Source organism: Carettochelys insculpta, chromosome 31 (assembly GCF_033958435.1).
Source record: "Carettochelys insculpta isolate YL-2023 chromosome 31, ASM3395843v1, whole genome shotgun sequence".
NCBI lineage: Eukaryota > Metazoa > Chordata > Testudines > Carettochelyidae > Carettochelys > Carettochelys insculpta.
Genome location: NC_134167.1, coordinates 7932112 through 7959468, shown reverse-complemented (window position 1 = coordinate 7959468; position 27357 = coordinate 7932112). Strand labels below are relative to the sequence as shown.

At 46.3% G+C, this 27357-nt stretch overlaps 1 protein-coding gene across 5 annotated transcripts; it reads right to left on the bottom strand.

Annotated features, from left to right (window-relative positions):
* Nucleotides 1-69: 69 nt before the first annotated feature.
* On the bottom strand, nucleotides 70-17104 carry ASH2L (ASH2 like, histone lysine methyltransferase complex subunit). 5 transcript variants are annotated; one of them, XM_074981888.1, is made up of 17 exons: nucleotides 16933-17104; nucleotides 14624-14693; nucleotides 13821-13966; nucleotides 11576-11664; nucleotides 10999-11093; nucleotides 10673-10768; nucleotides 10358-10453; nucleotides 9352-9427; nucleotides 7781-7798; nucleotides 6178-6271; nucleotides 5206-5423; nucleotides 4867-5034; nucleotides 3809-4002; nucleotides 3098-3190; nucleotides 2637-2735; nucleotides 2079-2138; nucleotides 70-783 (listed from the first exon to the last, which is right to left on the bottom strand). In XM_074981888.1, exons 1-17 carry the CDS (start codon nucleotides 17097-17099, stop codon nucleotides 676-678), a joined length of 1887 nt encoding a protein of 628 aa, XP_074837989.1. In that variant the 5' UTR covers nucleotides 17100-17104; the 3' UTR covers nucleotides 70-675. The 5 variants fall into 5 exon arrangements, with proteins under 5 accessions (XP_074837989.1, XP_074837993.1, XP_074837991.1 ...); XM_074981892.1 differs by having other exon boundaries at nucleotides 2678-2735; XM_074981890.1 differs by lacking the exon at nucleotides 2637-2735.
* Nucleotides 17105-27357: the final 10253 nt, after the last annotated feature.

The window sequence follows — 27357 nt, the reverse complement described above, 5'->3', positions numbered from 1 at the left end:
AGCTGACATGCCAAATCAAGGCTGTTTTGTCTTTGGCCACAAAACAGACAAACTGTAATGAGGTTAGGGAAAAGTTTTTATTTTAAACTGGTTGCCAGTTAATATAAAAATTGCAATCTGATGCTCTCTCAACTTCAGTTTTACACAGCAGTTTTGGTACAGCAAGATCCCTTAGAAGGGATCCTTGTATGTTTTACAGGTTTTTAAAAATCCTACAACACAGCTATTTACACTAAACCGTGTTAAGGTATTTGGCTACAACTGGTCAGTTGAAATGTACAATGAAGCAGGGCTGTATGGCTACCACCCCCTGCTAGTGCAGTGATTAATCGGGATATTAAGTGAGACCTTGTGACTATCAAATACTCAGGCTAATGACTTGTGAAAAGTAGAGTTACCTGTAAACTCCAGTAGACACCAACAAGTAGCACAACACATGTAACAACACTTCAGTAAGAAGTACCTGACCTCATGGTGGAGGTTGGGTTTTTAAAACAGTACACACCTACCACCACAGGTAACCCAACCCTCTTTAAATACTTGCCGGTTTGGTAGTAGCTGAGAGTCTGGTTCATCCTTCACGATAGTGATAGTTCAGAAACTGCATGTTTCAGTTCCCGAGAAAGAAATCTTGTTTGTCCAGTGTGTAGGAAATCTGCACCTAAAGCACCACCACTAGGGCTCCCACGGTGGGCTTCGCCGCCCATCAACTTCTGTCTCCACATGATACAGGACATCTGCCAACGTGTGCTCAACAACAGCGCCCCAGCCCATGTCACTCATCTATTGGAAAGGAGAAGAGAGGAGCTTACAGCAGCCCTGCTTTCATTACTTGTAGTGCAGAGCACAGCGTAGCACTGGGCTGTTTTCTATCACTTCTCAGATAGGAAATGGATTAACTTCAGTATAAAGACCTTCTGCCGCCATAGTCTCCATGTATATAGCAATGGCAAAATTACCAGGAATATATACTATGGTAGATTAAAGATTTCTTTTTCCAGAGTATTGCGATAAGCAATGAAATATACATACAGAGCTTTCACGCACTGTGATCCTTCCTCTATTTTAATACCTGCTAAGGAACTGGTGTAAGGAACATTTGAAGATTTACTGGAAAAAGCACTTAAACTCCCCACATCACAATAAGGCTGGCAAGCGTCTACTCATATCAATGGCTGGAGGCCGCAGATGAAGGAAAGCACTAGGCCCACCTGATGTAGTATCTTAGGTTTGTGGCTTGGGTCACACTTTTACAGATGGAACCCTTGGACTCTACACCTCATTACAGACACCAAGAAGACAATGCTTCAGAAGCAAAAGGCTCCTCCCTCTTTCCTATTCTAGCTGCAACCTTAACATTTGAAGATCTGATCCAGTCTGGTTATTCTCTGTCAAACTAGTCTAACTGCTTCAATGGAAGGGGCTGCAGGTAGATGTGGGATGTGTCCCTACAGCATGTTTTTTTTTCCTAAAGATACATCCCAGTTCAAACAGCAAGTAATTCATGCTAGCCAGTGTCTAATTTCTCTTTCAATTTTTCTAATGTGCTCTCAGAAGCAGGAGTCTGCAGTACAAGGTAATACAGAAGAGTCTAGGACTACCACTTAAGATTTTTTTTTTCCTAATTTTATGGCAGTATATGTGTGTGCGTGTGTGTATATAGGAGGTGAGGAATGCCTTGTTTTACAAACTGCAAGCACATTCTGGGATAGGAAAAACAGTCTGAAGGCTGTACACATGTATGCCACACAGGGCAATATTTGGCAAGATACAGCAAGTACCTCAATCTAAGATTGTCCTTTTGGACTTTTAAAACCCACTCTATTTCTCCCCTCAAACTACGCACCTTGGTAAGGTAACTCTAAGAAAGTGAGCAGGATAGTTACTATTAATGCCACCTTAGAGTCAGTGTCACCTTTCCCTGCACCCCTCTAAAAGAGAACTAGGAGAGAAGTGAGTGACCCATTTGTAATTCTGAGCTCTTTTGTTGATAGTCTTTAAATTCAACACTTGCATCTCCATTCTATCACATTAACAGCATAAGAAAATGCAGATGACAGTCACGAACTACTACTTACAGGGCGGTAAGTGATGTCTCTTGGAGGGTATTTGAAGTACGGTCCGAAGTTTACTGAAACCTGTGAAAGGGAGGTAGATATACTTTGCATCAGATGAACGTGCACACATGGAGCAAAGGAAATCACTCGCTCAGCATCTAACAGACTGGATGATCTTAGGTGGCATGGAAAGCATTGATCTCCTCTAGCACACACAAGTGCTTTGCCTCAGATTTATGGAGGCCTGTGACACAATAGAAGTGAAGTTAAGACACTACTTGAAGTTGCTCTAGGTGTGTCTACTTGCAGCCCACAGTAGGCAGAAAAGCTATTGCGAGCCAATAGGCCCACGTCATTGGAATAATCTTAGCTCTGACTCCTCCCCAGTGCACATTTAGATTGTATGCTGGCAGTGGCAGAAACCATCTTTCTGTTGTATTGCACATAGCAAAATGCCATTTGCATTAGGCAACATGACTGGGCCTCCTGGGCACAACTGCAACACAGATCATACACCTGCACCCTTTCACAAGTCATCTGAGCACCACAAGGGGTACCTTTGCCTCACTCTGGACCTACCGTGCAGCCCTTATACAATGAAATGGCAGGGAAATAAACACCTTCAAAAATGTCTTGAAAGGCAACTCCTTGACTGACCCCATTTTTATAGAAGATTATCTGCAAAACAGTAAGCAAATCAAGAGGCATTCATGCTTCACGGACTACCAGTACATTACTTGCAACCAGCTGCATGACTGAAAAATAAGTCGTTTTATGGAATGCAAGATTTCAGCTAGAGGTCAAAGGCAACAAAACTCATCTGCCTTACTTGCTTATTCAAGCCTATATAAGCCAACCTGACACCCTTGTAAAAGTGTGTGATAAGATTCAAATACATGAATACCCAGACTCTTAAGTGAACGTCTGTAAAGGAATGTACAATGAACTTGTTCAATAGACTGGTAGTGCTCTATACTGCTCTATGGATTTCTAAGGTGTCTGGTCTCAAGGTTCCAGCCCACTTCCAACATCCAACTTACTTGGCTTCCAGGAGTTTGCTTTAGGCTCTTCTCTGCTTTATCCACAAAGTCCTTCTCTTCAAAATACAGGTAACTTTTGAACTTGATCAAAGCCTAGAAAGGTAAGCAACAGACCCAGGCTGCAAGACATTCACACCATTATTTTACTGTTACAGTTAATGGTAAACAGCTGCAACAGGACTGGCTAGTACCCAAGCCTGACTACTGGATACCCAGATACTTCAAACGTCAGGCGACCAAGTAAGTTTAAAAAAAGTGTAGAATCAGAATTGTGAACTAATCACATGTGCAGCATTTCTGTAGATTGGCAGGTAGGTGGACTTTCACCTGCATAGAACCAAGATATGGATATGTACCACTGAATAGCTGGGAGCTGGTCAAGCTGCTCCCCTCTCCCTCATTTGACCCTCTCTCGTAGCCTCTGAATTCAGATAAAGAGCACTGTTTACATAAGGCATTTGGGGCTGGTTAAAACTACTCTGCTAGACCTCCCCACCAAGCTATTTGCTTAGTTGGGGTAAGAGATTACACATCGTTATTTACCTCCCACTCAGAGGGTTGGACAACTGCAAGGCAGATTTGGAAAAGCCCAGTTTCCACTTTGGGTAACTACACACTCCAGCATCGAGGCCTTGTTAGCACAGCCAGGGCCTGGCATAGTTAAAAAAAACCTGAAAATACCTAGGCACAGCATAGAGGAATCCATCTTACCTTATCTTTATAGGTATCAGGAAGTGACTTAGCAGTCTCTGTATCTTCAGGAAGACTAATATAAAACCCCAATACATCTCCTTGCCCATAACTAACTGAATAGTGTTTGCCTATGGACTGATGAAACTTTGTTCCTTTCTTGCTGCGCCAGGAGTAACTGAATTTGTCGTAGCCTAGGGGAGCCTGAAGGTTCCCTGCAGAAGAAAACAGATGTCAGCCGTGGAAGCACCAGAGCCCTTTTGTTAGGGCCTAGACCAGGGCAGCAACCTCACTCAACAGGTGCCAATTTTCATCAGCATGCCAGACAAGAGCTCAGCCCTCCTTCCCCATGCAGCCAGGAGCTTGCTCAAAGCCAGGCTGCCTGTGGAGTAAGTGAAGATCAGCTAATACTACCAACTGCCACCTAAACAGTAAAGCGCTGCATCTTTATTTATTTATTTATTAACAAAGCTGTTGTAAGCAGACCTATTAGTGACATTAAAAAGTATCAACAGCACAGAGGTCAAAAAAGGACAAATTTTGGCACTTCGCCTCTGAAAGGTTGCTGGCCCCAGTCTAGATGAATGTACTGTTTCTAAAAGCACTAGGTTTAGCAGACACCAACACCTAACTGTACATGAAAGGGGATTTTTCCATCCAAGCTACATACCTCTATGTATTTCAGTGCAGAGATTTACACTTCATACTGAAAACATTTACTGATGTGGACTCTATAGCATGGAGGGTTGAACTGGGCTAAAAAGATAATACATCTTCAAGTGATTAGCCAGACCCGGCAAGCAACAGTGGAGCCAAGAGTCTGCTGGACTAAGCTGTACTCATGCAGTAAACTCACCCAGTACACAATATTCCAAAGCATTTGCGGTGGTCCTACTTGAACTACATGCTCAGAAAAATACCTGGAAGGTGTCTAGCATTTCCACAACAATCAATGTCTATTTCCACTCTGTTATTAGTACTGTGGCTTACTGGTCAGGACCCTCAGCTACTCAAAACATAGAAAATGAAAACAGAGCAAGCAGTATTTATTGCTAAGGGATCTTCAGCAATTACTTTACCGAGTGGCTGTGACCAGCCAAGTCTGGCAGCTGTGTCTGGTGGCATCTCATCCACAGATATCTCAAAGTACCAGTCTCCCTTCCGTACCCCATGTGAGGCTCGAACCATGGAGTATCCTTTCTCCCCAATAACGGTCAGTCTGTCATCAGAGATCTTTAGCTGAGGTGCTAAAGTAGTTAAAGACAGATGTGATTAACAAGCAGGTGAGTTAACTGATCAAAAGTTGCATCAGTCAATGTAATAAAGCCTATTTCTCAGAACAATTACGTTTTGAAGCTTTACTGACAGTGAGGTTACCAAGCAGATCCCTCATATGGGGAGCTGGCTATCCTGCTTACCTCGGTCATGCAGTGCCAGGAGGACTCGTTCATAGAGGCATGCTCTGTAGAGGTCTCCAGGAATAGGTTTTCCTGCCCAGCAATCTAACTCCAGCTTCTCTGGGTCGGGCGCATGGGGGTCAGGTTCAGCCAAAATGTAACGATAGCCATCTTTATTAAAAGGGTGCTCCAGAGGATAGCCATGAGGTGGCAGGCGCTGAGCAGAAAACAAAGGATCACTGGAAGAGGTACAAGGATAAATGTCAGCACTGACTTTCCGACACTTGCCACAAACTGCACTCCTACACCACCAACATGCTAACCATTTTCCTAAGCAGAGACAGCTTTCACATATTTCCCCCTTCACTGCCTTGTATGGAGACGTGCAGGTGCATACAGCATCCCACTTCAGGCAGGGGCGCTTAGCTACCTTAACTACAAAGTCAAAACTTTCAGAGCGAAAATTAACTCTTCAACAAAAGCCTACAAGTTTAAGATGTGCTCAACATGAATTTCCAAAACAGGTGGTGTATATATCTCAGGGTTCCCTCTGTTTTTTCTATCAATGGGCAGAATATATTTTGTTATGTGCACCAAGACATGCGTGATGTGCACCACCAATAGAAACACATGCTGCAGGCTGTCAATGGCTGTCATGCTCTTCTATCAGCTGGGCTGCACCTGAATCTCTCCTGGGCAGCTACCGAAGCACTCAGCTTACAGGGAATAATAGTGTATACTCACATTCAGTAAGTTTATATTGTATGATGCCTATACGTCAATGGGGGCACAAATTACATCACAATGTTAGTTTGAACTGTGGAAGTTTAAGATTTTTAATAAGATCGTACCCTCTTCTAGCACATTCAGAAATGTGTCAGATGAAGCACGTACTCCATTATTAAGACCACCTCCACAACCCTGGCTAATACAAGACTGTTCCTTATATTTTTCTGTATTTTGTTACTTCACTTGGTGTATCTTTCAATTTACCTTCTAGTTTTCTTGGTTGTCCCTGTGGTCCCCCCATCTTGCTGTTTGCGTTTTGCTCCTCTTCCTTTGCCACTACCTCCTGCTGCAATACCCCCTTTGGAGAGAAATCACCACCAATCCACATCAGCTAGCACTTTATATGCAACAGACAGTGTCAGTGGGAATCTGTGAGTGCAGAAACTCCACGTGTGTCATGATCAAATGGCTTAATTAAAACCAACTATCACCAACTTTTATACAGGAGTTTGACACTGATACCACTCACAGAAAACAACTCCAGCAAAACATAAATTTTATCTGCAGTCTCTAAACCATCCTAAGATGTGTGTGGATTTAAAAATCAATTGGAAGTCAATTAATAAAACTCATACAACAGGACTTTAGTTTTATAACCAATTAGAAATCTTTAGTTTCCCATGGTTTTCTTTTCAAGTGGTACCATTTGTATATTCAATTTGAGAGCAAACTGACACATTTTCATGGAAATTCCAAACACACAAGATGACAAAGGATTTAATTTGTTTTACAGAAGTATGTCCCCAAAAATCAACTTTTTCCCCATTTTAAGCAGACTGTCAGTTGACCCAATGATTTACAATATGCTTGCAATTCACTAACACGTCTGCATCAGCTGGAAGCGCTTAATGTTAAAATTCAATATATAGAATGAACTACACCAAAATGGGAAAATATAAAGCAATAAAAGGTGTTTCCCTGCAGTGTTGCCAAATTTGTACTGTTCCAATGAAAATATGTATAGCAAGGCGTTTCACATTAATATTAATGTCACAAGTTTTATCAAACATTGAAAATGTAAAGTCAGAATTATGCCAAATTATTGTGCAACTCCTTTAACATATTTGATAAACCAAATTATTTTGAGCCTATATTGACTATATTAGTATTTAAGTGATAAAATACCTCTTGTACCTCTGAGGAAAAATATAGCTCACTTATATTACCTTCAGTATGAAAGATCACATGATTTTGCTGTACTGCAGTGAAACACCTTTAACAACTGCATAATGCACTGTAACTAAAAAAGTAGCAAGCTTTTAAAATTATTAGCATACCTGCTGCAGTATAAGAGACTGAGACCTTTGAGGGACATCATATTCTGCACAAACATGAACTGATCTCAACTGCACTTGCTTGTGTTCATACTGCAGATTATTAAAGGTTTGTCATGGTAAGTTTATAAATTGAAAAAGTGAAGCTACCAAAGCATATCTGAATTCTACCTCATCAATGGGGGAACAGTGTAAATTGTTTCTGTTTCATACACCAGTTCTTCAGAAGACAGTTACTATATTCTGAACTTCAATTTAGTGTCAAATTGAAACAAAACCCTACATAAGATAACAAATTAAAGCAGAAGAGACACTTTATACCAGTCACGTGAGGCAGAATATGACAATTTAAAAGCTTCTAAATGCTAAACATTAAAAACTGACATTACTCTTTCATATTAAATATCACTGCAATCCTTTTCAGGACACACTTTAGATTTTTAAGTCACTTTAGCTTCTAAGACAATTGAGCAAAAAGCTTTTCCAAACCACAACAATACTTAAGTTTTAGAAGCTGAAAGGTAAATATTCACCTCCCAAAGAGGCTCCACCTGTAAGGACAAAGTGGCACCATGTATCTGTCAAATTTTAATAACTAAAGAAAAATAACCAGTGCATGAAATGGAGACGATGGAGATCTGCAATGATGGAGGGGCGTGTTTTTTAAGAGAACCACCCAGATCAGCAATAGTTAATATATACAGATTTACTAAGAAATGGCTTAACACCATGCACAACCAGCAATCTTCTGTGACTAGCTAGTATTAGGTAACATAGTAAAAAAGCTAGCCTCACACCACAAAGGCTATGTCTACACTACAGGCTAGAGGACTGACTTCCAGTTTTCACAGATATATTCTCACACTAGCTTGCAGAAAGCAAGCATGGATACAAGCAGTTGTGTAGCTATAACAACATGGGACATGACAGTCAGTCACGTGGAATACAAATCCGCTGGAACCCAGTGGAGCACTGAGTTGTGTTGGCATTGTTTGTGTTACCAAGACTACGCTATGAATACTTGCACATGCTTGCTTTGAATGAGCATGAGTACATATGCACAAACAGATGATCACTCCTCTGGCACATAGTGTGGACGTAGCCAAAGAGATTATTCCAGCAGCGTGATCATGCCAGTAAGAGGGAGAACACTCAGGCCATGTCTACACTAGCCATAAACTTCGAAATGGCCATTTCGAAGGTTACTAATGAAGCGCTGAAATACATATTCAGCGCCTCATTAGCATGAGGATGGCTGCGGCACTTCAAAATTGACGCGGCTCACCACCGCGTGGCTCATCCAGACAGGACTCCTTTTCGAAAGGACCCCAGCTACTTCGAAGTCCCCTTATTCCCATCTGCTCATAGGAATAAGGGGACTTCGAAGTAGCCAGGGTCCTTTCGAAAAGGAACCCTGTCTGGACGAGCCATGTCAATTTCAAAGTGCCGCGGCCACCCGCATGCTAACGAGGCGCTGAATATGTATTTCAGCGCTTCATTAGTAAACTTCGAAACGGCGATTTGCATGGCCATTTTGAAGTTTTTGACTAGTGTAGACGTAGCCTAAGTTGCAAACGACCATTACAAGGAAACGTACGCTTGAATAAAGCTTCTCAAGTGCTCTTGAAATCTCAATGTGGAAAATGGGATGTTTGCAGGATAGTGTTCTGTAACAATTACAGACAAACCAACCACCCACTCACCCTTTTGTGGGTAGGATAAGGAAATACAAAGGCAAAATTTGTTTTGAGTGAAGATACTAATTTTAAAAACTGCTATCTTGCAACCATGTGTGTACTACTATGGTATGACCAGCTGTCTAAAAAGAGATCATACGCAGACCAGCTGTCTAAAAAAAAAAAAGATCATACACATCTGTGAGACAGCAAAAAAACAATTTATATCAATACAGAAAATTACAAGACAGACTTAAGTTGTCAATAAATTCTAGAAATAGTTACGTGACTATGTACAAGTTAGTAAGTGTTCCATCTTTGTTCAGCTGTAAATGTCAAATTTAACAGAGGATGTACCACAGTCTGGGAAAATGTGAAATACTCTAGAAGACTCAGCAGATTTCCTTTAATAAAATTAAAGAACTTACCATTTAAGCTTCCACTAGTTGATACAGCATTGTTCTGCTTCTGGTTATCATATGCTGGACCAATATTAGCAAGGTCCTGAAAGAGGAAAACTCAGTTTAACAATACTACAGGTTTACAGACATGTTAGTCTTTACTGCCTGTTCCAAGAGCGTGTGTCTGGTTTAAAGTCTGAAAAAAAGTTTTTGCTCTTGAGGATTCCCAAGTACTGTTAGCAGCACAGCCTAACACAATAACTTCAGAGCACAGGTCTTACATTTAACACCCTGGGATGAGTGATGATGTTTTCTTAGTTCTCTAAAAGGACCAAAACTACACACACACAGCACTGAGTCAAGCTCTGGCCATTTTTATTTAGTGCTAAGAAACTGTATCAAAAGTTTAGTTGAGATTTTAAGCCTTCTTATAGCCTAAACACATGCTGGCTGAGGGACATGCCTTTTAACAACGGAGACAAAGACTCTTCTATATGCATTTTGAGTGAGTCACAAGAGAGAGAGTCTCCATTGCTAAAGGCAAGACTTTATTTCAAGTATACCACGACACTACCAGAAGGAAAGCCATTGCATATACTAGAAAGTAAAAAAGCTCCCAACAACAGTACACTATCAGGTATCCTTTCTGGAACTACTGTCAAATCATGCAACTGAGTTTGGCCAAGCAGCTGCTAGATGGAATTCCTACATTCTATTGATTTGAATATGTTGCAGACAGAATTGGACTAGCAGCACAGCACAACTGCACAGAATGTGCAAAAGAGGACAAACAATAGGAATCTGATTAAACTCCTGGTGGGACTCCAGTTTCTTCCTGTAAATATGGTGTTGACAACAGGCAATATGCATTATGCTTATAAACATCTTTCATCTAATGCACATTCATGTATTGAAATCTTTAGGAATGAAATACAAAGCCCTGAGGGTACTGCAAATGCTCTTAATATTAGTTGCATGAGTCATGAGAATACACTGAAAAAGGGAAAACTTTCTTCCATCCTCAATCACATACCTGATCTAGTAAACCAAACTTTGGATAATCTTCCTCTGGATCTTTACTACCTGGGTCTGGATGCTCTTTCACCAAGAACACATCCCTTTCTTTACACTGAAATAAGGGCGATAGAAAACATCCTTAAATGACTAAGTCAGCCCCAAGAATAACTGTAAAATGTACAGTAAATACACACCGCAAAGTAAGAAGTTACATGGACAATATTGTCTGAAAGATTTTTCTAGCTCAATTTTAATCATCAGGTAAGACCATCAGAGAACAACTCAGTCATTAACAAAGATGCTCAGCAAATTTAAACAGTTAGTTACTTACCATGGTTTTTACAATGTTATTTGGCCAAGTCATTTTTCCAGGTCTCTGTCTAGTTGTCATACACTCCCAATACTTGTCAATAAATGGTATAATATCCTATTAAAAAATTTAAGAGAGTGAGGCCTTAAAATATTTACAGAATAAGAGTTAAAATGACTCTATTAAGCCAACAAATATTTCAATTGCAGATCATACACATTTTAATTGACTTATCAGAGCTGGTGAGACTGAGACCTCACTCATACCGTCAATTTTTGTCTGAACTTGTGGATCTATGAAATTCCCTTTTTGTTAAGTCAGATGCAACTGTCTAATTTTATCTGTACCTTGTCTTTTGAGAACATAGTTTTTGGGTGCTCATCTTGTGTCCTTGACTGCCACGTCAAGTTGGCCAGAGCACTAAGGCACATTTCCTTCAGATCTTAAAAACAAAACAAAAATATACCAAAACTACAGTTACATCCTTGGTTATGAAGGTCAAGGGCATTTATACACAATGTTAAGGTTGGTAAATACTAAGAAAATGGCAGATTTAAGCTTAGATTAATTTTCATTCAGTGGCCTCATTTCTGCAGTAATCCTGAATTTTGGAAAAGAGGGTGCTAAGATGAGTTGCGTGCCATAAAAAAAGGAACCCAGGCTAAAGGCAAGAATTCTACCATGCCAAGAAATTCACTTGCACAGTGGCATGCTCCACGTCTAAAGAAGTCAGCTCTCTAGCAGGATTTGTTGCAGTCAGCACTGCCAATCTACACCAGACCCGCTGACAGATTTTAACCAGCTTCAGGTTGGCACTGAGACAGAACCCATTCCATCCCCAACCAAGATTCAAAGACAGGGGCTAAGAAGTTCAGACTTTTCCACTAAGTGTGTGTGGGTTTTATTTATTTATTTATTACTTACTTGCTTGCTTTCTTAGAAAGTATGTGTTCCCGCTATGGTGACAAACATTGCAATGGAAACTGTAGTTGGTCATGAAAGGCAGACATGATCTGTGAAACAGCAAAATCATTTGACAAGCTACTACACACAGCTTCTCAATTATATCAGAAAAGCATTACTCCCTTCAGTAAAAAAAACAAACAAACCCATACACGTTCACACAAGTTGTCATCAGATTTAGTAACTTAACGTCAGCAACAATGAAATCAGTAAGTTCCGGACAATGTGACTGTGAATTACATATCATTCTGTTTTGGAAGCAGTGCAGAAATTTGGCCATCAAAGCAAACTGGCCACAAAAGCACCTTTAGCAAATGAACCATAGATTAACCTAGGTACAGCTCAAGCTATTGTAAACTTCCCCATAAAACCCTAACCAAGTCCATTTTAAAACCAACTTTACTTATCCCTGAAAAGAAGATTCTTAAACACCTCAAATATCATATTAATCTCACTTGTCTAACACAATGGCTATGTCTACACTAGCCAAAAACTTCAAAATGGCCATTTCAAATTTTACTAATGAAGCACTGAAATACATATCCAGCGCCTCATTAGCATGCGGGCAGCTGCAGCACTTCGAAATTGACACAGCTCTCCACTGCGTGGCTCATCCAGACGGGGCTCCTTTTCAAAAGGACCCCGGCTACTTCGAAGTCCCCTTATTCCTATGAGCAGATAGGAATAAGGGGACTTCGAAGTAGCCGGGGTCCTTTCGAAAAGGAGCCCCGTCTGGATGAGCAGCGTCAATTTCAAAGTGCCGCAGCTGCCCGCATGCTAATGAGGCACTGAATATGTATTTCAGCGCTTCATTAGTAAACTTCAAAACAGTCATTTGCATGGCCATTTCAAAGTTTTTGGCTAGTGTTGACACAGGCCAATGTCTCTTTATTGTTTACTCTTCATCAGCAAATATAAACTAGCCAACTATCTGCTCCCCCAGCCCCTCTTTTTAAATGTCATTTTCACATTTGTCTCATGCTGTAGCTCAAACCTGGAAATATGTCAGGAGAAAGTCAAACTGCAAACAAAAATTTTGCATTGAAATGTAAGAAAAATATAAACACTGTGTGTTGCCTAAACTGCTTTATTATTATTTACATAGCTCTTAGTGTGCAAGACTCTACACAAACAAAACAAAGACAAGGTCTTCTCCCCAGGGAATTTACATTCTCAATACTTCCGTTTTTGCTCATAAGACAAAACTCAGTTAGCACTTTGTCAACCTGGCAGCACCGCTTCAGAACGGACTGATCTGACCATGTTTAGGATCGGAATCTTTACAAAGAAAAGCAAATGGCGCTGCTGCTGCTACTCCACCCCTCCTGCAGCTGGGAGAATGATAGCATAAGTGCAGAGCACAAAGAGGATTTGCCCACCAATCTTGCTGACCAGAAATCCATCCGATCAGAAGCAGCAGGGGGAGCAGAAGAAAAAAGTAGCATATAGAGGTAAGCTCCCTGACCCCCAGTCCACCCACCCAGATTCCCACCCCCAGCTTGTTCCTGCACCCTACTTCCCACTCAGATCCCCTAACCCCACCTATTCCTGCACCCTCCCTGCCTCCCAGACCCCAAGCTTACCCCTCAGCAGTTCCCTCCCACACACTGAACCCTGAACCCGCCCCCATTTTTGGTCCCACAAGAATCAATCTAGCCTGGGGGAAGCCTGAACCTCAGTCCCCACTTCTCCACCCTCCTGCCTGAGGTGCTGGATCACGAAGTCTCTCTCACTCAGAGGCAACATCAGTGAGGGATCTGTGGTTTTGGTTGGTTGGTTGGCTGGTGTGTGTGTTTGGCACTTCTCCCTTTTATGTGATCCCTTGAGTGATTTTTCTATGGGTCAGTGGCCACTAGCCCCCAAAAGGTTCCCCACCCCAGTATATGCAGGTGTGATATTTGCCTTAACTGGGAATTTCCTTGATTTTCAGTGACAGCACCTGATACAAAAATCAGTCCTGAGCAATCTTTTCTCTAAATTCACTGTGCTTTCTGAAAACATCCCAAGGCTGGAATCCTCAAACCATTTCACAAGCAAGTATACTGTTTCTGGATTGGTGTTTTGTTTCTTAAACCAATCCTTTTGCAGAGAATTTAGAGTAAATTCTGGAAGGTATACAAGTACTATGGTACATGGGGATGATAAGCACCTAGATATGACAAGACAAACATTATATGCAGAGTATGAAACATTAGTTATTACATACGTGGTATCAATGCCAAAGGTGTCAGCTGTGAACCACTTTGTACAAATCCCACACTGCAACTCTATCTCTCCAAGCTGTCGCCCATTCTCTTCATCTACAGAACCTGTCTGAGTGTCCAAGACTTCTGAACTGTCCCCAGCACCTTCCTGAAATCACAGCAGCGTTACCAGGTTTGGAATGGATTAAACGGTATCAAGAACAATCCCATATCAAGTTACATTTTGTCCATTACAGTCCCTTGCAAAGATTGCAAAAGTTAAAGGATGCAAAGATCCCTCATCATTTCTTCAAAATGCCATAGTTGAAGTACAGCTCTGCTGAGGATGGGGCTGAACTACTGGACGACTCTTGCTTTAATGCAGCATTAGTGACTCCATGACCCGCCAAGCCTCTAAGCTCATGAAGACATGTTGTACTTTACAAACAACAGTTCATTTGTGGGGTAACCTCGCTGAGGTTAATGAAACTTCACAGATTAGTATTACCCAGCACCACCAGTACCTCAGCTGCATGGTCTGACAGGTTACACACACCGGCTTTCTAGTGCAGAGGTGAGCCAGCTAGACAGCACTAATGAGCCAGACTCAGACTGTAGAGCACACACACAAGAAAGATACCGCAGATCGCATGACGCTAACCACGTTCCTAGACTCTCTTTGTGCAAGCTGCTGCACAAACACGTGGCTCAATGAAGCCTCCCCAAGGAGCTGCCCCTACCCTCTTGGGGGCACAGTCAGGGTACCCCATGGAAGCACCCTCCCACCTCTGGTTCTGCACCGACCCGCTCAGCATCACTCACGTACTAGGGGATCCTTCCCATTAGAAGATTCAGTCTCCAGGGCGGTAGCCACATCGCCAAGGGTGGTGTCCCCCCTGTGCAGGCAGAAGACGCAGGGTGAGAAACCAGCCCCCCACGTGCGTGCGAGAAGAAAAGAACAGGATGTGCATAGCAGCAGATTTCTGCTCTCAGGGGACCCTGCCCCTGTGGCTCCAAAAAAGGAAACATCTCCCCACCCTCTGCACCCCTGGGGGGGCCGCTCTAAAACGGGAACCTCCCCCCACCCTCTGCTCCCCCCGGGGGGAGCGCCCGCTCTGAAAGGGGAAACGGCCCCCCACTCTCTGCTCCCCCCGGGGCGAGCGCCCGCTCTAAAAGGGGAAACGGCCCCCCACTCTCTGCTCCCCCCGGGGCGAGCACCCGCTCTGAAAGGGGAAACGGCCCCCCACCCTCTGCCCCCCCCGGGGGGAGCGCCCACTCTGAAAGGGGAAACGGCCCCCCACTCTCTTCTCCTCCCCCCGGGGGAAACAGCCCCCCACTCTCTCCTCCCCCCGGGGCGAGCACCCGCTCTGAAAGGGGAAACGGCCCCCCACTCTCTTCTCCTCCCCACGGGGGAAACAGCCCCCCACCCTCTGCTCCCCCCGGGGTAAACGGCCCCCCACCCTCTGCTCCCCCCGGGGGGAGCGCCCACTCTGAAAGGGGAAACGGCCCCCCACTCTCTCCTCCTCCCCCCGGGGGAAACAGCCCCCCACTCTCTCCTCCCCCCGGGGTAAACGGCCCCCCACCCTCTGCTCCCCCCGGGGCGAGCGCCCACTCTGAAAGGGGAAACGGCCCCCCACTCTCTTCTCCTCCCCCCGGGGGAAACAGCCCCCCACTCTCTCCTCCCCCCGGGGTAAACGGCCCCCCACCCTCTGCTCCCCCCGGGGGGAGCGCCCACTCTGAAAGGGGAAACGGCCCCCCACTCTCTTCTCCTCCCCCCGGGGGAAACAGCCCCCCACTCTCTCCTCCCCCCGGGGGAAACAGCCCCCCAGCCTCTGCTCCCCCCGGGGTAAACGGCCCCCCACCCTCTGCTCCCCCCGGGGGGAGCGCCCGCTCTGAAAGGGGAAACGGCCCCCCACTCTCTGCTCCCCCCGGGGCGAGCGCCCGCTCTAAAAGGGGAAACGGCCCCCCACTCTCTGCTCCCCCCGGGGCGAGCACCCGCTCTGAAAGGGGAAACGGCCCCCCACCCTCTGCTCCCCCCGGGGCGAGCGCCCGCTCTAAAAGGGGAAACGGCCCCCCACTCTCTGCTCCCCCCGGGGCGAGCACCCGCTCTGAAAGGGGAAACGGCCCCCCACTCTCTGCTCCCCCCGGGGCGAGCACCCGCTCTGAAAGGGGAAACGGCCCCCCACTCTCTGCTCCCCCCGGGGCGAGCGCCCGCTCTGAAAGGGGAAACGGCCCCCCACCCTCTGCTCCCCCCGGGGGGAGTGCCCGCTCTAAAAGGGGAAACGGCCCCCCACTCTCTCCTCCCTCCGGGGTAAACGGCCCCCCACCCTCTGCTCCCCCCGGGGGGAGCGCCCGCTCTAAAAGGGGAAACGGCCCCCCACCCTCTCCTCCCTCCGGGGTAAACGGCCCCCCACCCTCTGCTCCCCCCGGGGGGAGCGCCCACTCTGAAAGGGGAAACGGCCCCCCACTCTCTTCTCCTCCCCCCGGGGGAAACAGCCCCCCACTCTCTCCTCCCCCCGGGGCGAGCACCCGCTCTGAAAGGGGAAACGGCCCCCCACTCTCTTCTCCTCCCCCCGGGGGAAACAGCCCCCCACCCTCTGCTCCCCCCGGGGTAAACGGCCCCCCACCCTCTGCTCCCCCCGGGGGGAGCGCCCACTCTGAAAGGGGAAACGGCCCCCCACTCTCTTCTCCTCCCCCCGGGGGAAACAGCCCCCCACTCTCTCCTCCCCCCGGGGGAAACAGCCCCCCACTCTCTCCTCCCCCCGGGGTAAACGGCCCCCCACCCTCTGCTCCCCCCGGGGCGAGCGCCCGCTCTAAAAGGGGAAACGGCCCCCCACTCTCTCCTCCCCCCGGGGGAAACAGCCCCCCACCCTCTCCTCCCCCCGGGGGAAACGGCCCCCCACCCTCTGCTCCCCCCGGGGGGAGCGCCCACTCTGAAAGGGGAAACGGCCCCCCACTCTCTTCTCCTCCCCCCGGGGGAAACAGCCCCCCACCCTCTGCTCCCCCCGGGGGGAGCGCCCGCTCTGAAAGGGGAAACGGCCCCCCACTCTCTTCTCCTCCCCCCGGGGGAAACGGCCCCCCACTCTCTCCTCCCCCCGGGGATCCCCGCGTGGACTGGGGCCCGCACCCGCTCACCCGGCCTCGGAGTCCCCGGCGCCCTGCTCGGTAGGCTCCTGGGGGTCCCCGGCCGCCGCCGCCTCGGCTGATGATGACGATGATGTTGTCGCCGCTGCCGCTGCCGCCGGCGCCGCCACCTCTCCTTCCTCCAGCGCCGGCACCACCGCTCCCGCCACGGCCGCCATCTTCCTCCCGCGCAATCGCGCCAAACTCGCGCCTGGCTTCTCGCGATATTTCCGGGCCCCTCCATAAAAGGGTGATGCCAGTATGGGTCCCACCACCAGCGGGCAGGTCCCACAGCGTGGTGACATATGGGAGGGGCCCACACCATGTCATCACCGCTTTGCGGCGCCGTGACCTCACCTCCCTGCAGCTCAGTGACATCACCGTGGCTGTGCCTCGGCTTTCCCAGCGCATGCTGTGATCTCCCCGTGGGGTATCACGACATCATGAGACCATCCTCTTTAAGTGACCAACCGTCCTGTATTGAGCGGGACGCCAAAAAGGAGTCCGGACCTATTATTTAAAAGGGACCAATTGTCCCGTATTTCGGCTTTCGGGGGCTGAGGGTGAGGGTAGGAGCGCCCGCGGGTCACCGCTCACCCAGGGCTGGGGGCGCAGGGAGTGCCGGCTCCTGGGGCTTCGTGCAGCCGGGAAGAGCCTCCCTTTCCCGTATCTGCCTGTCTTGTATTTGAGATGGTGAGATATGGTGACCCTATTGCTGTGACATCACCATGTCATGCTGTGACATCACCATACTGGAACACACACACCCCCCCGCCACCCTGCAGTGTATCCACAAGGCAGTGCTGTGATATCACACCATGGTGATATTGATATCAAACTCCTAGGCTGTGACTTCACTCACCTACCTACCACCTCATGCTGTTGCCCAACAGCAACTGTGGACCACAGTCTGTGGTCCCACACCCTGCAGCAGTGCCCAACTACACCACTTCACCCTCGTGGCACATGTTGCTCCTGTAGCAACTCACCTGTGGTTGACAGCCTCATGCTGCATTTCTGCCTTGGAGCAGAAAGGAGTGTGATGGTCGGGCACACTGCTAAAAGGGATGATTACTGTCAGGGCAACTACCAGAGAGAATTATACGGTGAACCCCACCCCCAGGGTACAAGCAACCAAACACGGGAGACAAGCAGAGCAGGCTCAAGGATGGGTAACCCTAATGAATGCATTTGGACTCCCCTCACTCTGTGTGGGGTAATGCTGCAGGATCACTCCCCTTTACAGCAGGTGGAAGAAGTGCTAGCACTTATTTGTATTGCTGTAATGCACAGGACATGCACAAGCACTCCAATGGGCAACTATGGCAGGCAGTCTTTATGCATCTTCCACAAATATTGGTGCCCCTTTATACCTCTGCAGGCGTCAAACCAAAAAAAGCCTGGCCCAGGAACGTGGGAAAATTTAACACTGATCAATATTAAGCCCTTTGCAACCACAGGGTTGTCACTGTGCTGCCCACCTGGGCCGCGCAGTGCCCTGGCAAGAGCAGGATAGAGCACTGGTCTTGTTTCCATTGGAAGACTATAAGGTTTTAAAAACAAACAAACAAACAAACAAACCCCACCCTGGCTTAACTATTCTGGTATAACTCTGTTCTAGCATCGACTGTCTCCCAGGTATGGAGACATGAGAATCACTGTTAGTAGCCTATGGCCTCCCTCCACGGAGCAGTGGTATATGCACCAGCCCATGAATAGTAACAGAGAGGGCGCCTACCTTTTTTCAGAGACAAAGCAGATGTGTGCTGTTTGGAGCACTTGCACAGTTGAGTGGGGCAGTGGAACATGCGTGGGGGAGGAGCTGAATGTGCAGTCAGTACTCTGCTTCATCTCCAGCCAAAGACATTTCACCGAGTCTCGGATCAGATGGCAGGAAAAATCATTAGGCAAGGATCAGTCACATTTTCCCTTCCAATGTGGATCATCTGTGTGAAGTAACTGATTTATAACAAATCCCCGCTAGAAAGACTAAAAGGAGGGTTTAAAAGCTATCAATCTCCCTCTTTACTTTATCTTATGCTTTCCTATGCTCCCATTTGTTGCTTTTCCTGCTACAACTCTACCCTTTTGCCTCTTTGCTGGGTAAGCTTTGCCCCCGCATTAAATTCATATTCACACCACCTTACTAATGTGCAGCTTACAGCCCCTCTGAATTCAGCACTATGATCTGTTTACTATCATTAACCCAGACCAAACTACTTCTTTTTTAATACTAACTTTTTTAATACTAACTTATTTTTTAATTCTAACTTCACTGTTATTTCAAGAGGCATCAGATTTCAAACAAACAAAAGGAAGTATTTCTTTACACAATACACAGTCAACTAGTGGAAAACAGGATGCAAAAAAATTAAAACAAAAACACTTATATAAATTCATGGCCCATGAATGGCTATTAGCCAGGAGGGGTAGGAATGGTGTCCCTAGTCTGTCAGAAGCTGTGAAGGGGCAATACTGGAGGGATCACTCCATGGTTACCTGTTCTGTCCATTCCCTCTGGGGCACCTGGTGCTGGCCACTGTCTGAAGACAAGATAGGATATTGGACTTGATGGAAGTTTCATCCCACACAGTATGGCCATCCTTATGGGCTGTAGTGATATCTTAACCCTGAAAAACAGAAGACCATAGAATTCAGACAGCAGTTCCAGTAACAAGGCTATCACTTGACCCGCAGCGTATTTTTTAGAAAGACCTCCAGTCTTAATTTACAGATTTTGAAGCGATAAAGAATCCAACCATTCCATTAACGGCCTTACCAAGGCTCTATACAAAACTAACACCCCTTCTCTACTCCGGTTTGATATTCCCCTGCTTACATTGCACTCGTCTCTTCACAGCAGCATGACGCTGGGAGATCTTGCACAGGCTGAACCTCACTAATCCAGAACTCTCTTGTCTGGCAACATCCGTAATCCAGCATGATTTTAGTTAGCTTGATGACCACTTATCATAGGTGTGGCCAAATTTCCCATGGTCCCATAAAGTTTGCTTCCAGCCACCAGTCCTGGCTCGCAGTGTTCTGTGCTGTTATTTAGCTCTGATTTACCTCTCAATGTCTTCTAAGAGCCCAGTAAGCAGTGGAAATGTTGGTAATGTGCTAGACAACATTGACCTCCTGTGGTGCAGCAACTTATCTTGTCCTGCATTGGTCAGGTCCTGAGGGTGCCAGATGAGAGAGGTTCAACCTGTACTTTGACCCCTTTTCAGAGCCACTGATTTTCAGGGTACTTCCCTCCAGGCCTTTCACTGCAACCCACATTCTTTGTTCCTTGAGACAGGGCTTTGCATTTGTCTGTATTAAAATATCTGCTGTTCAACTAGCCCAGCAAAGCAAGCTAGCCAAGTCATTCTGTATAACTGACGTATCCACTATGAGCTGCTCCTTTACCAACCTTTGCGTCATCTGAAAAATTTACCTGCAATTATTTTATATTTTCTTTCAGATTATCGATAAAGATACTGAATAGCATTGGGCCAAGACCAAATTCCTGTGCGGCTGCACAGCAAACACCTCCTTTGGACAATGGCTCCCACCAGTGTTTTCTGGAAGCTGGGCGCTTGTGCCGCTGCTCCGGAGAGATCCAAATGCTGCACAGCTGATTAGCAGTGTGCCCATAGCTAGGTTTTGTTTATACTGGTGGTGCACATTTGCACATCTTGATGCACATAAAAATTTATTCTGCACACAGATGGGAAAAATCCTTACAAGGATGAAAAAGATTAGAGGAAACATTGATCTTATAAGGCAATTGTAAGTGGGAACTAATCAGTGAGCTGTATTTTAATTGATGTAATAGGAGCTACACTGATTTTATGTGCTAATACTGGGAAGGTATAAATCAAACATTTTACAGAAGTTTTACTATGTCAGCATAATGACTATTATCAATTAAACTTGTCATCTCCTGAAAATGATACTGAGTCTAGCTGACAGGGCCCATCTTCCTTACAGCTGTGTTGACTGGCATTAACTGTGCTCCCACCTTTTAGTTCTTTACTGACTGACTCTTGTATCAGTTTTTCCTTGAATGTATCTGGAATCAGTATTGGGTTAACTGACCCAGTGGTCAGCAAACTTTTTATGTCCGCCCCGACCTTTGGTCCCTGCAATTAGCAGCCCTCTGCCCCACCCCAACTTGTCTCATGTTGTCCAAACTGTTGGAAATTTCAGTCATGGTCATCTGGAGGGGACAAAAAAGCCTTTCAGCATGTGTAAGAAGTCTGTTGCATGTAAAAACAGTATGAATTGGTATAGAAATGAGAATGCACAGTGTTAAAACCAGTAACAGATTTCAACATTTTTAATGAGATGGATGAGCCTGAGACCCAGCAGATGACAATGCTGTGCTCCCGTTTAGGAAATTTCACACCCCTGAGGGTGCCCACTCTCCCCTTTGCTCATCCCTGAACTGACCTATCTACTTGGTTCATCTTGGTAGATGAGAATAACTGTAGGGACAGTATCAACAGTGTGTTTCCCAACATAGCTGGACTTCATCCCAGAACACAAATGCTGCGGGAAAGTTAATAGTGGTGGAGAGAGCTGGGATTTGGTATGTTCACTGCAGGCCAGGCAGAAATGGAAAACAGCCCAGAGACACTTGTCTCTGGGAAAAGATAGTAGGGAAAAGAGAAGATTTACTTCTCTGGCCGCTGGGTGGCAGTGCGCATCCACGTCAGGCACTAGCTCATGGGGACTTCCTTGGAAGAAGAAAAGTGAATGCAATCTCCATGAGATAACATCCCTGCACTTGCATTAGACAACAAGGATCCATGAATAACAACAACTCTGCTTAAGTAAAGGGAAGCATGCAAACATTCCTGCTGCAAGATGTCCAAGCTCAAAACGTCTGTAGGCAGGCAGACATCATTCTATGGCTCCTTAATGTCTATGGACCCCAGAAGCACCTTTGCCTTTGCAATTTTAGACAGGCAAACAATTTCTAAAGTATGTAAAGCTACTGAAGTGCTCAACTCTCACCGAGTTTAAAGCACAGGCCTAAGGCCGAGAGCCACAAAGGTATTTAGGCGGCTAATTCCTATTGATTTCCACTGGGGCCTAAGTGCCTGTGTTGCTTTTGAAATGAGGATTTAGGTGATTATGAAAATGTTCATCCCTGGCTATAGTTGAGGCTGTTCCTTGAAGAGTCTTGAAACCAACACAATCATATGTGCACATGCTAGGGCTGAAGGGTTTGATAAAGAAAAGGGTTGCATTTTTTAAAAAGACAAAGATTCCGTTTCAGTTGAGCCATCAATCTGTGTTAGAGAGAGGCTAGGATTGCTTTCAAACCTTACACCTGGCTGATCTCCCAGAGGTTTCGACAGCTGTGCACTGCACAAAACAAACTCATAGCAAATCCAACCCTGTCCCAGAGTAGAGCTTTTTCAGCCTTGTCCTCATTACCCGCGCACACAAATAGCAGCCTTCCATTTAATTACGGCTCATTCTTCTCTACAAAGACATGCTTTAAAAATTGCCTGACTTCATTTGACAGGTAGATTTACTTCTGTTCCACTCAGGTCAGTTTAAGCATCACCAGTTCTACTGCAAACATACATTGCTGGGTGCACACACCATGTCTGCCCCAAAGAGTGTTCTCTATTGGTAGACAGCCTGTGGCCTGAGGGCTGCATGCTGACCATTGAGTTCTGTGTGTAGCTAGCCTGTGAGACATTTTGTTTACTGTTGCTCACACATAGGGTTGCCAGATTCCACTGGTTTCCATCTGGGTCACTTTTTCCCTATTGGTATTGCTAAAGTGACACAGGTAAAGCAAAGGCAAGGGAAGTGAGGTATGTGCTGATTGCATGCAACATTGACTGCTCCCTCTGCAGCCAATCAAAGCTCTGCTACCATTCCATGAGCAACTTCAAACATCTACAATAACCCTGGGCTCAGTGCCCGTTGGTGTCTGATGCCTCCGTCACTATTTCTTTCCGTCTTTCCCTGTTCAGTGCGGAGTGGCTTAGTGTCTGGAGACTAGCTCCACTCCAATCTACCACATCATCTACCCGTTCTCTGTGGGGTCTGCCTCTCCTATGCAAACCATCCATTATGCCGAATACCCGGGTCTTGACTTTTCGCTCATCATTCATTCTGCAGATATGCCCGAATAATTGTAGCTTCCATTGTGCAACCTTCTGCAGTAGGTTCTCTTTTGGCTGTATCTTTCTATATAATTCCTCATTGAGGACCTTCTGCATCCATCCTATTCTCAGGGTCTTTCTATAAACAACTCCTCTTGAACGCCAAATATCCTTCTCTTCGACTCTTTCATTATCACCCATGTCTCACATCCACACAACATACTGCTGAATACACTTTTTCAAGACACTTAGCTTCGTTCTTAAGCTAATTGCTTTGCTTCTCCAGGAACACAAGTACAATTGGCAAAACTCCTTGATCCCAGGAGACTGTCATGGCTACAACAATCTTGCAGCCAACCACTCACATGGCCCACTCACTAGCACAGGCTGCCTGGTGCTGGTGTCTCTGAAGGTGATTCCATCATCTTTCCCTGTGCAAAACCCTAGAGGGCAACACAGGACCACTGTTCTGTTGTGAGGGATGAATTTCCTCTCCCTTTCTATTCCCATCTACAGTAATTCTAATCTGAAGATTATGATAATTAATTAATAAGACAATGGTCACCTTGATAAGTTTTTTCTGATTTGTCAACTTTGATTACTGTTTTTGGTTCTCTGTGCCTTAACTATTGAGTCTGTTCTGGTCTGGCTGTGGTCTGAAGAAGTGGGTCTAATAAATTATTTTGTAAGTCTTTAAAGTGCTACTTGACTGCTTTTTTGTTTTAATCTGAAGAAGTGGGCCTTACCCAGGGAAACTCATTACCTCCAAAATAAATGGGTTAATCTTTAAGGTGCTCCAGGACTACTTGTTTTGTGTGAAGCTACAGACTAACCCACCGACCGCTTTGAGGCTATTTCCTATTCCATGAGCATGAAGATGCTGAGAGAGATGGTGAAACAGCCTGGGCTGCATTGTCTTCCATACACTAAAAACCCGATGAGACAATAGCATCCGAAGTGCGGGACTGACAGAAGGACTCTGGGGCCAGCAAGCTGGCTGCTGTGAATGCCAGAAGAGGTAGCTGTGATGGGGCAACAATGGGAGATACTGGGAAGGTTTGCCTGCCTTCCAGCAAATGGGACTTCAGCTGGATCCATCTCAGCTCATGAACCCCTGGAGGTCTCCCCAGCTGCAGCTGGCCAGGAGAAGGTGGCCTCACAATGGACATCCATGCCTTTGCCATGCAATGTCATGCAGCCCTCTGCTTTCTGACAGAGCAGGGTTCTGTCCATCTGGTTTTAAAATATCATATCACCTGATTCATATGCCACAGCCTACTAAGCCCAACCTAACCACAGCATGCCAACCTGGAGGACCCAAATATTAGAGCCCTCGGGAGTCTGAACTGTTGTACACTCAAGCAGAAACAAGGAGGGACAGGGTGATCCCTGGGGAATTGGTTAAACTAGAAATATCCAGAGAATCTAAGCAGGGCAGGCTACCCACACTCAGGTCTTGGGACTAGCTCCCTGTTCTTTGAGGGTGCTGTGAAGCTGTTGATGACCAGCTGCACTATGCATTGTGGGACCCACTAACCCACAGATGCCTCTCGCTTGATATCTCACTGCAACAACTACGGTCTGCTGGGAGATTCTTGGTCCCAGTACTGGAGGCTGGGTGCTCCAGAGCCAGTGGCTGGGAGGTTTCATCTGTAAAAGCATTCTCCTTGGAGGCCCACTAGAGCTGCATTCCACTTGGCACAAGCTGATCTCTGGGGTAACTCCTTGGGTTGTGCTGGGGTGAACGTGGTGCACGCTGCACTTGTTTGGCTTAGCCTGCAATGAGCCCTCCTGCCTTACCTGGTGATCTCTTGGGTGGGACATCCTTGCCCCTCTTAGCTGAGGCTGCAGCTCCTCTGCTCCCCAAGGCAGGTGCAAGGTCAGGAGCAGGTTCCACTAAGGTGATATGATGTTACCCAGGCATGAGGTACTAGCAGAGGAAGCCACATACCATAAACAAAGTCAAATGGATTGCGTATCAAAGCTGGAACTTCCCTTCAATCCAGGAGATGAAAGGGCGGTGACTTGCTTCGAAGTGGAGTGGACATTGGAGCAGGATCTGTAGCATCCAAAAACCTGAAACAGGAGGGGTTATTTCGTGTGTGTGTGTGTGGGCAAAGCTGATGCCAATGACTGGCTGGGAGACCAGAGAGGGGTCAGGCTGCTCTCTGGTGCCAGGGAGAGGCTAGTGCCCGTCCTCCGAGAGCCACAGCTTCCTCCCCTCTGCAGGGCGAGGCTGGTATTCCGTGCCTGGCCTTGCTGCTGTGGATCTCTTTGTGGCAGTTGACTGAAGCGTCGCTGAAGGTTATGAAATGAGGTGCTGGGGGCCAGGGCATGGTCTGTTTCTTTGCGGAGAGGTGGGTTTCCCAGAGCACTGATTGGCTTTGAGCAGGGGCAGGCATTGGTTTTCAAGGAGTGCACTGAGTGGTAGGGCGACCATATCTCCTAAATACGGGACAGGGACTTATGGGGGGAGGGTGGCTCCTCCCAGCCCTAGGGAGCCGGGAAGGAGATGGCAGCCCCTGGCACTCCCCAGGAGTCCCAGGGAAGCCACAGCTGCCAGCCTCCCTGGGAGCCTTGGGGAATGGCAGCCACCCACACTCACCCTGATTTCCTGAGGCTGGGCAGGGTGCAAATATAGGACAATTAATCCTTTTTCAAAAAAGCTGAGACACCTTTTTGGCGTCCCAAATATGGGACCATCCCGCCAGATACAGGACGGATGATCACCCTGCTTAGTGGTGAAGGACCTGACCTAGGACACACACTTCTACTATGGTCCGTCCAGGGCTCACTGCAAGCTGAGAGCTCTGCCCAGATGAGAATCAGCTGGCAGCATGTGTTTCTACCAGTGGTGCACATTCACACATGCCTCTTTGCACATAACAAAATTTATTCCACCCAGGGATGGGAAAAATGAGAGGGAACCCTGGGTATGTCCATCCTCACTGTAGTATCTGAGTGCCTCACAAATCTACTGCAGTCATCCTCACCGCACCCACGGGAGGCAGGAAATTGTCTTGCACCCATCACAGATGGACTCAGTGATTTGCCAAAGTCACACAGGGAGTGAAGCAGTAACAGTGAGAAAACCGTGCTAGTCTATATACTATCAAAACATAAATGCAGTCCAGTGGCACTTGAAAGACTAACAAAATAATTAATTTTGTTAGTCTCCAAAGTGCTACTTGACTATCCCTTTTATTTATTTATTTTTTAAGGGAGCGAAGTAGGAATTGAACTATTCCCTCAAGGCGCCTTCAACTAGAGGGCTGCAAGGCAAAGAATATTCTTCCCCTACTGCAGCAGCTGCTGTCAAATGATGGTTGGGTTGGACAAACAAATGTTTGTATTGCACAGTTTATCATACAGTTAATGCCCATCTCAGGTGATTGGAAAAAATGACACAAGACCAGATCCTGTGCTCAAATTTCCACCATAAGCTTCTACACAGGAAACTCCTGAGTCCTTATTCAGACCCAGCATAGCTGGCTTTTGGGCCTCAAATCCACAAGAGATCTCTGCACACCTGAAGAACCCAGTGAACCACATGGAATCAGACAGCTCCCTTTGACCATACATATCTAATATCCCAGCAAGGTTGGGGACTAATTTACACTCAGTATTGTCCTCTGATATACCTGCTTCTGATGGCATTCTGCGATAAATAAAAAGTGCACAGTAGTATTGACAGACTACAAAGATATAGGAGTCTGATTTAGTTTTGGCTAGTAGGTGGTAGACTGGGACATGGAGGACCTCTTCAGTCTCTGATTTTTACACAAACACACATTTTTGACCCCTCTTCTCACATGGAGCAGCATCTCACTACATAAATAGTTCTATTATTTGCAGTAGAGTTTTCTGACGGACAAGGATGGGGTGGAATTTTCAGGAGCGCAACACAATTATATGAATGGGAATTGGGCCCTTTACTCTTTAGGCAACATGCCATAAAAGCTAGCTGGCCACCTATTCTGCCTTATGAGAACAGGAGCATTTCAAGCAAGAAAGCACTTTCTCAGTACCCTGATGGGATACCAGGGAAACATCATGCAGTATATCACAGAGTTGCTGTAAAACCAGATGATGACTGTATGGATTTATTAAATAGTAGGATACAACCTAAACCAGGCTGAACACATGACCAACCTTTTACCTCTAGGTATGTTATTGATGGGAGTCTCTTTGCCCTGCTCTAGAAGAAAGACTAGATTCTGCTTTGAAACTGGGATGTTTTCAGAAAAACATTTTGCTTCCTGTTATCAGTTTGCAAAATTCAGTTAGACTACAGTTACGCTGTAGCCGTAACTCAAAATAGCTG

Bases quoted from the DNA above. Each gene is read 5' to 3' on its own strand.
- ASH2L (XM_074981888.1), bottom strand. From the start codon at position 17,099: ATGGCGGCCGTGGCGGGAGCGGTGGTGCCGGCGCTGGAGGAAGGAGAG. The intron at 11,094-11,575 runs GTAAGTAATAAA...TTTGTTTTTAAG, and splicing joins CTTTCTAAGAAAGCAAGCAA to ATCTGAAGGAAATGTGCCTT. The intron at 3,191-3,808 runs GTAAGATGGATT...TTACCTTTCTAG, and splicing joins CTGATACCTATAAAGATAAG to GCTTTGATCAAGTTCAAAAG.